Here is a 16,880-nt window from a genome sequence, read left to right on the forward strand (position 1 = left end):
AGTGGTAAACACACCCTCAGAGAAGTGGGACTCACTTGTTGTCCCGCTTACAAAAACCCTTACATTTAAATTCATTTTCCAACACCTTTTAAATAAGTGATTAGAGATTGCTGACTGCAATAAAATCATAAGTCACAGAACAACAACGAGGTTTGTGACTCACAACAAGCATGTCCTATCCATGTTTGTCATTTTTGAGTCTGCCCTGGAAAAAGGTTTTGGGTATTTGCAGCATGTTTCTCTGTTTGGTGTCATCTGTTTTTGCATGCCTGTCTGAGGTTGTGTTTTATGCATATTTTCATTCTCGAAGTTGTGCATGTGTAATCAAATGTTTTCTTAATTTGCTCGTGTTCTGTCTATTTGCATTTGTTTTCTTAAGTCGAGTGCGTTGAGCTCTCGTTTTTCCTCCCATAATAAAATGAAGATTACATTTGTGGTCTGATAATTAATATGGCTTTGAGCTGTGCCCTCATTCTTCATTATCTTACATTTCCCTAGACATTATGAATAGATCTGGTGGAAGTCTTTAAGACACACACATTCTGAAAATTCTGTTTTAATAGATTTTATACATGGCTTGTCACAGTAGACTGTGCATCATAAAAATCTAAAATCTCTAAAACAATGTAACTGTAATCTCATGATCATTCATGTGCAAATCTTCAAATCATCTGAACTGAACAAAGGTGAGAGAAACAAACGTAGCTGCTTGATTAGGATGGTTTTACTAATTATTCAACTACTGTGTACCTTGAGTTCAAGCAGATACGCTTGCTTGGCTACCAAAAAGTAGCTTACTGATGTCTTTGGCTCTCTCCCTCAGTCAGCGGCGGAGCAGTCCCTTGAGTTTTCACTCATGGGAATAGATACAGGTTGGCTAAATCTTGTTGAGTAAGCCAAATCTCCCATGCATAAGCCATTTGTTTCATAGCTCTGTTCGCATTTTGTAGCCAACAGTGAATGGTAAAAACAAGATCTAGAATATGTTTTCCATTTTGTTTGTGTCCACTTCTGGTTACAAAAGGGAAAGCTTATGGTGCTTTGCTTTAACTCTCAATATTTTTACTTCAGTAACAAGACAAGGAATGGACTGGGAAAGTGAGCATAATGCGGTTATATAGAGACAACCTGACCATCTGAAAGCACACTGTCTGAGATAAACGCAATTAAGAAAAGAATGGGATCTTCAGCCTGAACACAGCCGGTCTAATAGCAGTTGTATAAACCCAGTCAAAACAATGTGAATTTCCTGGCTATCCTGTGGGCGGTGGTCGTATTATTCCAGCTGATTTGTGTGACATTACACAGGACTAGTATTAACTCTGGTTTGTCTGTGCATCTTTGATTAGAGGGAGTTAAAATGGAGATTGCTGTGTCAGCAAGATAACGCAGCTATTAGAGATTATTGATTAGACGTTGTTCCTCTTTACACCGGGCCAGCCCATATCATCACGAGGACTATCATCTGAGGGGGCCAGCTGCTAGCAGTACACAATCGTTACCATAGGGACGGTGTCCAGTAGGGAGACAGCTGTGGCCTTTTAGCAGCAGCCACACAGCATACAGAAGGTCATTCCTCACCTAAGGTACCTTTCTCCGACTGTCCATCACAGATTGTTTCCAAGCAACCGGTCTAAAGCTTTGTGTTCCTCTGCTTTTTTCCAGGAAGCAGTTCACCTTCTCAGTATTTTCTCTTGCCATTTAGGAAGTGAAATGACAGACGAGTTGAAGGAAAAGGCAAAGACACTATAATCTAGGGGTGCCCCATGAGATTCACTCTCAAGGACACAACAGGGATTACATGCAACATTGCAAGGTAGTAGATGTTCAGGTGTTTCGTAGGCAGCCTGATCTAGCACCCTCATCTCACAATACAGCAGCAGAATAGGTTCCCCGATCTGGGTGTGGTCACTCTTTCCTCAAAAAAGAACATGAAAAGAGTCCAGCCTTGAGGGACGTCCACACCGAAAAACATTCAATATAACCACAACTACAACGATAACAATGTGAGCATCCACACTGATGAATGATAACATTCATAGCTCGAACAACAGCTCCAGCTGTGTCAACAGCTTTCTGAAGGTGGATATTGATGAGCTGGGACTGCTGTACGTTACACAAACAAAGAGAAACAAATAAAACAAAACAAAAAGAAGGTTTATGAAATTCTGCACGGATAAGAGGAGAGGATGTGAGGAGAAGCCACCATTCTGTTACGAGGGAGGTTTTCTTATTTTTTTTATTCTATTCACGCTTTTGTATGAGTCAACTTCAATTTACCTGGAGATCATCAACGAGGACATCAGTCAGGACAAAACGAACATCAGTGGTTGTAGTGGTTATAGTCCTCATTCAATTGCTCTGATAGTGATCCCAAACATACTGTCGTACGGGTAAATTGGATGTTCTTGGGTGAGGACGGCCCTTTAGTCTAGCCCCTTGACTCAACACTGCTGCTCTTAAACCCAACTGGCATGCAAGCTTTTTTACTCAAACTAAACTAACTTCAAACTGATTCTTGGGAGGGACCCAGACTGCAGATACCACATTGGATTTGATTCAAATACCCAACTACGCAGTCTGCACTAGGATGAGGACCATGTACAGTCAACCAGAATGTGCCTGTTGGCGCCAGCACACAAACTGGGACGTGAAGTTAACTTTGAGCAAGCTAGCTTTGGCTGCCAGTACATTAAGATGCATTTAGAAATAATGATATGTGAAACACCCATTATCGCTCCGTGCAACATGGAAGACTGCTACGTCATGCTGTTATTATGTGTCATTAAAATGACATTAAAGAGCCTTGAAAGCGTGTAAAGGAGGCTTTGTACATAAAGCCATTCATTTGAATGATGAACAGATGAACTAACCAACTAACTAACTAACTAGCTCATTAACCATCTGGTACCAGCAATCTCTTGATCTTATATCTTCAATCCAATGACTGTTTCATCCGGATCTACTACAAGTCCACTACTGCTGAACATTGGCCTCTATAGTTCACGCAGCTGTGAAATATGTATCATCAAAAGCTGTTTACAAAATGTAGATAATTTTTCAGTGATATTTTTACCTCACTTAATGGCAGAAATAACATAATTATGGTCGTGATACTCCGCCATCTTTCCTACTCTTTCAGTACTCTCAGTAAGCCTGCAGTATATCTGCATGAGCAAATATGCGAGAGTGAAGCCGCTCTCATGACTGAGTTTCTCTTAGTCTGATTGATCCATAGCTGAATCTGTCTTTGCATGAATGACCATGATGCAGTGTGTGATAGTGTAGCTGTCAGCAGTGACAGCAGAAAGACTGCCAGGCACCCAGCTGGACTACCTCCAACAGTATCTTCTCGTATATATATAAAACAAAAAACATATAAACACACACACACACACGCACATAGAGACATACATGATTACATAACATTATTGAGTTATGTTGCTGACTACTGCATGTTAGCTGTTATGACAGCGGGCCAAGGTTTCTCCCACTGGGCAGGCTGCCATATATTTCACTATTTGAATAGAAAGGTGCTGTATTATGATAAAAATTGGCAAAATGTTCCAAAAGTTACAACTGTACTGTTTTCTAAAAGCTCATATAGTGAAAAGAGTTTCCAGTGGTTCCTGAGAAAGACTCACATTTTCATATAGGGAGGCAACAAACGGGAGACTATCGCAGATTATTTGGGTTTCAGTCAACATAAATGTTTCAAACATGAATTCATGTATGCTTCTTTGCAAACACATGAGGAAAAGGCAACAAATCTCTCAATCACAAGCCAAATGAGAGGTGTGACAGTCGGAGAGATACACCGAACGGAAACATTATCGATGAGACATTTGTAAATGCACACCATAGCATACAGGTCTCACTCCATTATACTTAGAGTCATATCAAGTCATTGATGCCTTTAACAGAAGCAGCCATTATGCTCTGTCAGTTCCTCTCTGACAGTCTGTCCACACTTCTGCAAATGGGAGTGTTGCCAAGACAACGGCTCACACACCTTGCCATCTGAGACCACCTGGGGGAGGCCTCCAAAGGACAAATTCACTAAATACACAAATGCATGCATGAACATACAGTTCAAACAAAAATATACATGGCCCCATACGCACACACACGCACACACACACTGACACATGCACAATAGACACCAAACGGCACGCCCCTCCTTATCTATTTTACACCACATTGCACACGCTCACTTGTCTGCATAACTAAGACCAAACAGAGGGAGTATATATGTTTATAGGGCCATGTGAGTCACACAGCTGCATCCTTGAGGAATAAAAGCTGCGACATGGACGAGAGTACAGTATTCCCACTCTCTGTACATACATACAGTAAGAGTATGTAAGAGGAATAATAACAACTTCATAGTTATTGACAAATCTATGCTTGTTGTGCTTATTTGTTGGCATCCAACATAACGAAAAGGACAGACAAGAAAAAAGACAAACTGCAGTGGTGGGAGTGGGAAGCTTCCTACCAGTTTCCTGTACTGCTGTTTCTCTTGGCGAAGCGTAGCTAACTCAAGCTTCAGAGCTCGGTTTCTCTCCTCCAGCAATCGGAAGCGGTTCACATTGTAGACTGAGTTTCCCGTCGCTGACTGGGAAGAAACCTCATACCTTAACTGCAAAAAATAAACAAAAACAATTACAGCAAATTACAAATTGTGCAGCAACAAGAGGAGGGCAATACCATCATAGTTTATTGTGCTAGCATGCTAACATTTGCTAATTAGCATTAAACCCAAGGTAGTAGATAGAGATAGAGATAAAGTTATAGGATCACCTATTCATTCTTAGGGGAACATTAACGTATGTGCCCAATATTATTATGATCCATTTCACCAAAGTCGCCATCATGATACATCATCTGGGACCCAGAATGTCTGTTTTTTTCAGGCAAGTAAATATAGGAATATGTCACTAGTTGGTTTGAGTCTGGGTCAGTGTGTGGGGCCTTAAGGGGACACAACAGGTCATTTATAATAAATAAATTAAACGTTTTTAGAGCTAAATTGTTTTATATAGCTTAACATCGCCATTTATGATTATATATTTAAATTATGAAAGTAATCAGAACTGACATAACAAGGTATTTAAATTACATGTTCTTCTTCATTTATCTGACTTAATTTATCTAGTGTTGTGTGTTGAAGTTTTCCATATATATGTCTGCTGCCTGCCAACATCCTGCAACCGACACTGTAGGTTGAGGTCGGTGGGTGGCATTGCCGGAAACAGAATTCAAACAGGAGGGTAAAGTTCATTTGACAGGGGAACAGACTTCAGCACATATCTTCTATTGTGTCAATGACCAGAACAGGGATGAAAAGTTTGGGTAGGCCCCAGGAGATTTTCCAATTTCAAAATGGGCAGTGTCCTTCTTAAGTTTGGAAATGGCTGCTCAAGATAAATGGAAAAAATTGAGAGGATTACCAAAGTAAGGATTCATCATCTTGGCACCGTGTGCAGTATATCAGTACCAAAAAACACAGCAATCCATCCATCCAACAGTCCAACAGATAATTGGTCTGGACCAAAGTGGTGGAGCTTTCAACAGACCAACAGATGGAAAATAAAAATCATACATGAAGAGGAAACAACCACTGTATTAACACCAGTTATTAAAAAAAAAGGGGGACATAGGGCTACTGTCAATCTTGCTTATAGTGATGTACTCTGGCTTTAGTTCCATCCCTCGGGGTCAGTCACAGGAAAAGGATTACCAGGCCTGAAAATGAAGCGGCTACTGCAACAGGTTCGGAGGCTCAGCAGGATTTGCCAGTCAGTGTTTTTCTCCTTAGAAATGTTCTTGATGGGATTGAACCCTCCATGGAAATACACTGCATATCTGTAATAGGCAGGCTGGAAGCTTCTCTCGAGCTCTGAGAATAGTTCCCTGTATTGCTCACTGAGTTTCCCCCCCCATACCGGACATCAATTTGTACAATTTGATGGCACTTTTTTAAGTTCTCAGTTGTCTTGTTTTGAAATGGGACTGCTCTGCTGTCAATCTTGCACTTTTCAAAGTGTCCGATAACTTTGAGGCCACCAGAGGGGTTGCGGATGATAGAGGAAGTGAGCAGCTGTTTGGCTGAGGTAAGGGGGAAAGTTGAATGTGAACCCTGCCTGTGCCCCCTGAAATTGACAACCCTCCAAGGATAGGATAAGCATGCCCTTTGCTCTGTTTTGTGTCAGAAGAAATAACTCTTCCTCATGAGTTAATCTAAAAATGGATTTGATGCTCCAGTCCATCTACTTTGAGTAATATAAATGTATGAAATAGGGTCATATTGGAGAGCTAAAATCCCAAATCCCAAATGGGGTTTCGACTTCCCATTTGCCTTCTGAAAAAGCACACTTAGCCAGCCTAGCCACTCCAATACTACCACTGCTGTCAAAGGAAAACATTACCAACATAGACAAAAGATAATATGGTGAATTAATCTGAAGCCTGTTCTCTTTTTTTTTTAAATACGGAAGAGGTGAAAATGCCGTCCCATTGTTCTCTTCGAGCACTCTTTCCTTGGAGTAACCCCTGACAGATCAGTACACCAGATGGTTCAGCTTATATTATTCTAATATATCAATTAGCATGTTACCAGAGCAGTTGGTATCTTGTCCAGTAAAACAAGATAACTCACACACACAGAGATACACAACAACCAGATCCCCTGACTGCTTGCCAGGCTATCATCCCTCCAAAAAAACAAACACTAAAAACAAAGTTGCAGGCAATATGTCAGTCTTCACGGACAGCCAAAGCTACTAAAGCCAGTGTGATGGACCTGCCAAGTAGACAGAAAGACAGCCAGATCCACCTGCTAATACAGCAGACCTGCCAAGCAAACAAGCCTACAGATAGACCCACCAGTGTAATATGGCAGGCTTTCCAAGAACAGACAGAGAGATAGATAAACCTGCCAGCCAGCACTGAGGGTTTCCAAACAGACAGACAGACTAACACATTCAGTCAGCTTATTTAGAGCGAGATATTAGGCCATATGGACATCCATGGGAGAACTGATTTCTGGGCTTGTTCAGATACCAGTATCAGAAGTGCCTCCTAAAAGGCTAATATCCCTCCCACAACAAACTTATAGTAGAATGTAATATAATAAAAATGCATTTTAATTGAGTCCACATATGCTTGACAGTACATGCTAATGTCATTTTGTCATACATTATAAAATATATACTAATATGTATTTAAAAAATCCATATGTGAGCCACACATGTGTAATATATATTTCTGTTGAATAAGCAATGATGGATCTGGTATCTGCAAGTACATCTGTCCATGCACCGATCCAGTACCACGCAATTTATTAGCCCCAAATGGGACCTGGTTTCTGTTCTTTAAAACACAAGTAGCCAAAATCCAATGGCAAGCGACTTGTGTAGCTTCAAGTTTCAAGCAGCTTCAGGTGTTGATATTTGTGTTCTGTTTCACTTGTGTTTGTTCATGCTTTACAGACCGTATAACCTGAGCCAGGACACAACTTAGCAAATCTGTACAGGGCGTGTAGTATAAAATTATTAAAATTAAAAATAATGATGCATATGTATTTTGTATAACACTTATATGGGATCAGTGCTCTGTATCAGACAACATACATACAAATTCAGGTATGGGAATCAGTGTCAGGAGGGGAAAAAAGTGGTCTCTACCAATTTTTGCATCATTTCTTGAAGACAAATACTGGTCCCAAAATTGAACTTGCACTAAAAGAAAACAAAAATATATAACCTGACAACATGTTGTCAGAAAAGAGAAGAAAAATATAGGATGACAATGACACTGGTTCTTCACATTTGACATCTTTTAACCCTTTTGTTAAACGCAATGTAGCAATTAGCATTTTGTGCGATTTGGCGCTCCCCACAGTTTCTGTGTGCAACACCACCATGGTAAGCACAAATCCCAAGTCTGGAACAATTTGTCAGATGTGATGTAGGTGCTTACTACACACAAAACTCATTACGTCATAAGAATCTTTTGTGTTGAAAACGTGTATCTTGGTGTAAACACATATGCAACGCTGTGATCCTCACCCAAGTTATAAAGTGCAGAATCATGTGATAGGAAACAGAGACACCATTAACCCTTTTACAAGACACTGAACTATCAAAATGATTATGAAACTGCTATTTTAAGGAAAAAAAATTACATAATGTTGCTCTAATTCAAAATAAGGGAAGATTAATGGCACACACCAACTCTTATACATGCCAGGTCCAAACACCTGATTGAGACATGATAGGGACAGTCCCTAAAGCAGTCATCACCAGCAGACAACAAAGGCTGCGACTGCAACTAATCCCGGGTCAGCTGGCCACAGTTGTGCTGTCCACTTGGGAGACATCATCCTTGCACTGAGGGAGCTGCCAAAGTTGCTGTGACAGGAGCTGCGTCAGAGTTGGTAATCATGACGCACTGGTTCACTCAGGGGCCACGGAGAAGTACTGACAACATCTCCTGCTAAATGGCCGGGAGGGGAGGAATTAAAAACATGGTGAAAGGTGCAGAGAAGCGACCTGAGCGGTGACACTTCCACAGCTGTGCCGTCTCACACACTTTCAGAACAGCATCACATGTGTTAGTTATCCAAAATTTGGCGTTAAATTATCCAGTCATTACACGATGTAACAGTGCTCATTCTCTTTTTGTTTTCCATGGTATGTTTGTGATGCGATCTACAGCATTAATGTAGATGACCAGAAGATAAATACACCTGGCCGATAAAACAACAGTACCACTGACATATTAACATGAAACGTTTTTGGCCCAACCCTTGTATAAGATACCAAAAGAATATACATACTGTATTAATAAGCAAATAGAGAATGTGTGGAGAAGATGAGATGGGATCAAAGCCTTCATTAGTTGAGAAGAAACTGCACATTAGGCAGTCTCACAAAGAATGAGAGCAAGAAGACCCGGCGGCAGTCACCTTGAGACTCTCAACATCAAACACAAGATTTTCCTTTGTGTATGCGTTTAATATTAGGTTTTTCTCATCCTTTTCATACTCACCACAGTGGGACGAGCATAACAAACAAAGAACGATAATCACTGCGAGGTGCCCGTCTACATCTGTCCCAACGTCTCATAAGCTGCTCTTACCCCAGCGCTGTCAAGCACTTTATTGAAAAATGGCTTGTTTCTTCTTTTATTTATTTCGGCCTTATTGAATATCACTAGTGTCAGTTGGCGGGGGAGGGGGGTTCAGTCACAGGTAAATGACTGGCTGGAGCTATAAATGCAGTTTTGACTGGAGGGAAACAGGCCTGAGACAGCATAATTAGAAGTTCATGGACGCATTCCTGGAAAAGAGACCGGATAAAATGCGACGAAGATAAGTTACACCAAATGATTTATCCCTGTGAAAGCAACATCAGCTGTAGAAACATATTTCCCAATAACAGGAAAAACTCAATTTCTGTGAACCGTCGAAACGCTGCCGACAACACCGACGACGGGTACGCTGTGGACGGATTATCCATTTAAAACTGACGCACAACTGGAGTCCGGGGTAACTGTTTATCAAGCAAAGCAGATAATGTGGGTAGCTATTAAGATGTTACAGCATATAATTATGTAATAGGGGCTTTTTACTACTTTATGCCGGCATGCTTTTGCAGTAATTAATAGCTACAGATAGCTTTTAATTCATCATGACACCAAGAGATGCTACGTGCGTGTTCATTCAGTGGTTCACCTCATAAAACCATCGTTGTCTGGGCTGTATCAGGCAATCCTGATTTATGGTGGAGGGACACAGGAGAATGGATTAGGGAAGCAGCATGTGGTGGCTGGACTCGCACCAAGGGCAGTGTGGTGGTTAAGTGGTGTGTGCTCAGCCAACCGAGCCACCCAGGATACCCCAATGTAATCTAATTTTGACTGGGGGTGATTTAAATATATTGTCACGTCGCCATCTGGTGTGTGAGTGGAATACTTGCATCGGCGTTGTCTGATGCAGTCAGCTGTGGACGTACAACTATTGACATACCATTAAACAGATCTTTTAAAAGGAGAAAGTCAGCCCGTTCTAGCCTTGTACAGTATAAATGTTGTTGTGAATGTGTCTCACGTGGAGAGGGAGCGCTATAAATCTAGGGATTTCACTACCATTCACAGACACTTCGTCGCTGCTTCTCATAAAGAGAACGCATTGTGTTATCTTATACTTCCCAGCATGTATTTTGATTCTCTTTGATTCACAGCAGCTACTGCAGCATCCAGTGTGTCATTTAAGTTTTTTTGAGATTGAGAGAATCAACAGTATCAAACAATCCCCCCCAAAAAAGGCAGGACTGAGACTGTACATACATGTATGATTTTGCTGATACAGATAATGGCAATTACCCTACCTTAAAGGCAGTAACCCCTTTGTCCCAATATGACTCTCCTCCCTTCCAGTCACATCACAAGCCGGCGGTGTAGACGGAGTCGACGCGTCCGTGTGTGTGCACGTGTATGCTGGTGTACACCCAATCTGCAGCTATAATAGCTTTCCTAGTCTGAGCGCCACTGTAACAGGCTGGATGTCTCACCATATCAGTGAAAGCAAAAACAGCTACAGTGCCTTGGCTCTCTCTCTCTCTCTCTCTCTCTCACACACACACACACACACACACACACACACACACACACACACACACACACACACACTCAGTCCCATCCCTGAAGCTGTTAACGCTTCCTCTCACACTCTCTGCTCCGTCCTCCAGTTGTGCTTTAAAAATGCCCCCTCTCCTCTGTTTCCATCCCGTCTCACTCATACGCAGACGTGTTCGACCTCTGTTCGACTGACCAAAAACAGCATCACACTCGGGGGGGGGGGAAAAAAAAGCCACACATGGCAGCTTTTAGAAAAAAATTAAAACTCTGTCAAGCGGTGATGTGTAAATTATACATCATGGATGAGCAGACATGGTTGAGCAGCCTTGTCTCTCCTCTATCTTAAGTTCTAACAGGCAGAAGATAATTACTTTTTTAATTTGTTTGTTTTTGATTCTCAATCATCCCAAATTTAAACATATATATAACACTATATTCCACTTAGCTGTGTCCTCGTTATTACTACTTGTAACTTTTATCAAATCAAATCATCAAATCTAGCATCAAATCTAATCTAACTGAACAGACCTCCAATACAACCATCCCTTTGCTCTCTTCACCTCCTCTAAAGCCCTGATCAGAGGACTCAAATTAAATCAATGTGGTGTTTTTGCATTGGCAGCAGCCACTCATCGCATCCTGCCGATAGCTGCTCACTGCTCCAACACTGAGACGGACGCACAGGCAGAGGAGAGGACAAAAAGAAAGAGACACTAAGTGTGCGTGAGTGAGAAGAAAACGCAGAACGTACGCTCTGTTCCACTCTGTTGCCTAGCAACCCTTGTTCACTGTCTGTTCCCGTCCTCACTGTGGACATATTACTCTCATACTGGTTCTCAGGCATGACACGGAGCCCTGTGACAGCAGGGTTCAGAAACAGATGGAAAGTGGATTAGGCAGAAATATGCAACGACCCCTTTAAATATGCAAATAGCTGAAGGCGATGTGTCATTTAGCTACTCCAAACAAGCTGCTACACTTAGACCACGTCATGGCCAGGATGATTTCTCAACTTGGTGTATTTTTAACATTGAAATATGCTTTCAGAAGTATGATGTCCTCTTGTGGACAAAGTAATGGCAGAAATGGGGCAGAACACCCAGGATGGTGTGACTGGTTGAACACTGTCTTCACACCTGGTGACACATGATGACACACTGTTTTCCAGGAAGCTAACAAATTAGATTCTTTTTTTTACAGAATAGAACAGGGCTGCGTTGTTAAAGTAAATGTGTATAATACATAACAGAAAATGAGGCAAAAACATGAAAGTCATTTGACTTGTTGCCACTCAGGGTCTCTCAATCAAAACAATGAAAAAAACAGACATATTTTAATGATGTCATGAGGTAGCGTGGGATCATGGGAGTCGTCTTCAACCACAAGTGCCAATGAAAATCTATTTCACGTGACCCAGGTAAAAATTAGGTTTGGGGATGAAGTAATGTATTCAAGTTTTATGTTATGTTTATTCATGTTCCTTCTCAAGTATCTGATGTATCACTTGATGTTTGCCCGGAAGTAAGCCACAGGTGACCAAATGAAACTCACCTCTAACTTGAATAAAATTACATCATCTCTGGGTTTAGACATTTTGATGTAGAAATTGTTCTTGCAGTGCTTCTGTTCTTGTGTATTTATCCCCATGAAGAGAAACAATCAAGAACATAAAGCGTATCCCAAATATAATTCCCTTTTATAAAAGAAGAGTTACATTCTGAGTGTTGGGAAGCCACTCTGAATCAGAGAATGGCATGCCTGTCGCCATCAAAGCTCCCAAAAACTGAACAGCAGACAGGTGTACATTTGTCAGGGTTGGATGACGTAAAAGATTATTGAAAACAAGGGATTTGTGATCAAAAACACAAAACGCTACTGGACAAATGTCAAATCGGGAGGAGCATGAATGAGATTAAATAACACGCAGCAGTGACAAATATGATTGGGCTGATAAACAAACGTGGATGTTGAGATCGCGTCTAATTTTGCTGCACTTTGTCATGGCATGTTTGGGGAAAATCTTAAATAGGCTACTTTACTGTGCCTGCAAACAGACCTTCGCAAAAAGGCAAACATCCAAATTATTTCTAGTAATTTTAGCAAACATCGTATGTGTGATTTTTGGCTCAATTCAAACCGTGTCAATATTTCATTTGTCCCTCCACATTGACTACTGTACAACCTTTTTTTCCAATAACCTTGGCTCATGACAGTTATCTAATGTTCCGTCATCATAGGGTTGTCAAAAGTATTGATACTTTGATACTCAATAAGTGTTATGATAACCACATCAGATACTATTGAAAGTTCAGTATCAGTTTTTGTTTTTTTAAAACAGATCTACAGTCATCACGACGTTTCATAACCAAAGACTGGAGATGTTAACAAACATGTTGGTATGTGTACAGTGACATTTTCTGTGTGTTCCCTAGTGTAAAAAACAAAAGAAAAACACACTTATTTTCATGTGCCTTTGACTTTCTTTTTTCTTTTGGCTGTGGTGTCAAAAGAGGTATTGAGCGTCATTGTGTTGGAGTACTATTGTATGAAAGTTTAATATTCTGGTAGTGTGACAGCCTTACTTCACAATAATGTAGAGTGAAGATCTGTCAGTTTATGTGAAGCAGTCCTTTTTATTCTCAGGACAGTCCATTTATTTGGTGCTTTATCCCCAGATTTTCTTCTTTCAAGCAGACTAATAACTGGAGGTTCCGTTTCATGTTTATAAAAAGATGATCATAGCTAGTAGGAATACAAACTCTCATAGATAAGTTTGATGGCAGGAAGCTGTGGTAGTAGTAACAGGCCCACAGTAAGTGGTACCACAGTACCTTGGCTTTGGCGTGCAGGTGGTGATGGTGTATGTTTCTGGCAGAGATCATGGCCAGCTGTCTCTGGATCCACTGTAGCTCCATCTGAGACTGCCTCAGCAGCTCCTCCACATGAACAGTGGACGTGTGATCCCGCATTATCACCTGCAAAAAAAACCCACACAATCAAATTACACATGCACTGCAAATATCACTCTGTCCTCGCACCTCCGTACAAGCATACGCTTACCGAACCACACACACTGGAAAGGAAAACAATGAATCTGCAAGCAGATGAAAAGTCCCCAGAATGAGTTTTCACGAGTAACACTCCATTAAAAGTGTTTCTTACTTTACACTAACTTTATATACCTCTCCATTCTACTGTGTAATGTTGATCTGCCTCTCCTGCCATCTAAAACTATATTTGACAAATACTTTAGCAAAAAAAGCTTTAATTTACACGTCAGGCATCATTCAAAGAAGAAAATAACAACGTGCACATGTTGGACAGTTATCACAAAAGCTAAGTAGATCATGATCAAAGTAGAATCTGTTGTTTTGACCTGAAACAATGTAGCAAACAAATTATGTGCGACTACATTTAGAAAGGCTAAAATACATACAGACGAATACTTGGCATATTGCATGTACACAGCACTGGCAAACAGCTTCTTGGCACTTACTGTACAAATCTTTCATCTTCTTTCATTAAAAATCACGTAACCTGCTTGTTATTGTAAGTACATCATCAATCCCTGACAGCAAACATTTCCAATTTAACACTGCTGTCAGTGCGTCTACATGTATGTGTGGCTGCGGACTGGTATGATTGATATCTACATGCGTGTGCCCATGTGCATGTGTATTAGTGTGTTCAGTGAGAGAGAGAGAGAGAGAGAGAGAGAGCTCCACTCAGTTACATAAGCGAGGATTATTGTAATCACAGCAACACAATGACAGGGGTGCGCGTGTAGAAAACATCAGCTTTTATCAGTCGGTGCTAAATCCCCATCTACGTTGTCCTGTTTTTGTACCTTTGCTCAAATACACACACACTCACACATACACAGGAATACTGTATTCACAGTAAGTACTATACAGTGACACATGGAAGGTTAAGAAGGTTAATGCTGCTTGTACCTCAGAGGATTTTACTTAAATCTGCCCTGCAGCAGCATTATAAATGCTCCAAAATCTGTTTTTCTAGTCATCTGTTTTCTGTCTTCTCACACTAATGCACTTTTTGTAATAAACCAAGACAAACTGCAAGATCGCACTTCGAAGTAAATGAACCATTATCTGATTAGAGATACTCAAAAAGTGGCCTGCTTATTGGGATGCTGTCAGCGTCAAAGTGGCAAAAATTAACGGACAACGAAGGAAAACAAGTCATTTTGCTTTCACACTCGCTTTTTCTTCGAGGTAAAAGGTGAAGAAAAAAAAACTGTAGGACAAATAAGCTCGCTCTCTCTCTCTAAGAGCCCCAGCCAAATGCTCAAACAGCTTCTCCGTGCTGACTCACCTTGGACAGCTTCTATTTCCTCACAGGGGGACTGGAGGAGGAGGAGGAGGACAGACAACAAACAACAACAACACCGACACAGACAGCTCAGGAGTCCTGTAGATTTATGCAGAGATGTACCATCCTGCCAAGCCCTCCATCAACCTGCGGCGCAAAGCATCTCTCGCACAGATTTATCAAAGTGAGAGGAGAGAGCCGTGCCTACGTCATTATCCAGGCCCGAATGAGGGTTTTCATTTGCTGTCAACCTATTAATTAATCCATCGCCCCTTCACTATGATTTTAGACGTTTCGGGAACAAGTGGAGTTCATCAATGAGGTTGTGTGCATTATTTAAACAAAAGAAAAAGAAAAAAAGTTTCACTGTAGTAGCTGTGAATGATTTTGGAGCCTTGCTTCACATGTGTCTAAAGCTTTTCGGCGTGCACTTTGTCTGCACGGAAAGACTTTCAGCAAGGACAAAAACTTTAAAACAAAAATACATGTTAAAACAACCAAAAAACAGCTGGGATAAAATGGGTACTGGAGTCAATATTCAGCAGTTTTCCGATTATCTGTATCAGTGTCATTTAAGTGCCAATATAAATAAAATTAATTACTTTAAACATACAATACTTTGGCTCTGATGCTGCATTCTTTCTCAGTGTGTAATCACCTCTCTGTGGTCTCACCCAGCATCAGCACACCACTCTATCGAAGTGGTAAAACGTCACAGGTAATAGCCAAACAACACTAAATAACTTGAACAAGTAACTAGTAACTAAAGTAATCAGATAAATGTAAAGGAGTGGGAGAATAAACTAACAGAAAATTGAATTACTTAAGTAAAACACCTCAAAATTGTATGTAATTACTGTGCGTGAGTAAAATTTAGTTGATTTCATTCCATCACTGTTTATTTTAAAAACCACAGTGTGCAAATACTCTCTTACAGCAAAAAGTCATTAACTAAATGTTTTACTCAGAATAATGTATATTATATTCTGATCACTGATTCATCAATTTCTTCATTATTATAATGTTGAAGCTGTTATTGCTGATTATCATTTGCAAATCTGCACAGTAACTAAAGCTGTCAAATAAATGGAGTGGAGTAATAGGATAAAATAATAGAAAATGGAGTACCTCAAAAGTGTACAGTACAGTACTTGAATATAGGTACTTAAAATACTATACTGTCACAAATACATGTAAGAGATTATTACCCATCCAAGTGATACTCTTGAGTCTCTCTCATCCTCTTCACTGTGCTCCTCTGCCTTGGTGGCTTCTCACCTTCCGGGGTTTGGCAAACTCTGGTGCCATGTGTCCTCCTTGTAATCCTCAGTAATAATCCTTTCAAAAATGTAACACATAAACAGTCTGAAACTTTACAGCAGAAGCTGCCGGGACACTATCTATCACTGCACCACAGCTTCGGATGTGTTTAGCTCCTTAGCTCGTCTGTCTCTGAACATACTCCTGACAGCTTCTCTCTAATGTGACTTGCTCTTTTCAAAACAGAAGTCAGTTATGATTCAGATTTTTTTTTTTTTCCTCTCACAGCCTTCTTGTACCCAAGGCTGCCTGCTGTGAGGCCATATGGCACACCCATCAGGAAGACGAGGTTATAAAACAGGAGATGGAAAAGAACATTTAAGGGTAACTCTCACCTGTTATGGAGAGCTGGCATGGTGACAGCCGTTAGCCGCCAGCATTCTTCACGGCTTTAAAAGTTAGCATGATGCTATGTGCTAAGCTAACCTCTATAGTGCATATTGACAGTGTGGACGTCCATGGCGTGTCCATGTTAACAGTTCACACTGTATTAAAGTGTCTCCCATGTGTTACCTCTACCTGTTTGGGCGGGAACTTGACGCTTTTTCATTGGCACTTAGAGGCTGGTGACGTCACACCAAGCG

The 16,880-nt window shown here is 40.8% G+C and overlaps 1 protein-coding gene across 8 annotated transcripts in view; it reads right to left on the reverse strand.

The window, feature by feature from the left end:
• The window catches only part of rimbp2a (RIMS binding protein 2a), a 74,466-nt gene extending 57,722 nt beyond the window's left edge, over window positions 1-16,744 (reverse strand). For 5 of the 8 annotated variants that reach the window (XM_030435529.1, XM_030435523.1, XM_030435527.1 and 2 more), the window contains exons 1-3: window positions 16,185-16,483; window positions 13,476-13,619; window positions 4,499-4,642 (exon numbers count right to left, since the gene is read on the reverse strand). In XM_030435529.1, the coding sequence (XP_030291389.1) occupies window positions 4,499-4,642; window positions 13,476-13,613 (282 nt within the window). In that variant the 5' untranslated portion in view covers window positions 13,614-13,619; window positions 16,185-16,483. Of the gene's footprint in view, window positions 1-4,498; window positions 4,643-13,475; window positions 13,620-14,140; window positions 14,249-14,979; window positions 15,118-16,184; window positions 16,484-16,631 lie in introns of those variants that run through there. The other 3 variants (XM_030435520.1, XM_030435521.1, XM_030435522.1) reach the window with 3 other exon arrangements.
• Window positions 16,745-16,880: the final 136 nt, after the last annotated feature.

The sequence above is a fragment of the Sparus aurata genome, chromosome 12, assembly GCF_900880675.1.
Source record: "Sparus aurata chromosome 12, fSpaAur1.1, whole genome shotgun sequence".
NCBI classification, from domain to species: domain Eukaryota; kingdom Metazoa; phylum Chordata; class Actinopteri; order Spariformes; family Sparidae; genus Sparus; species Sparus aurata.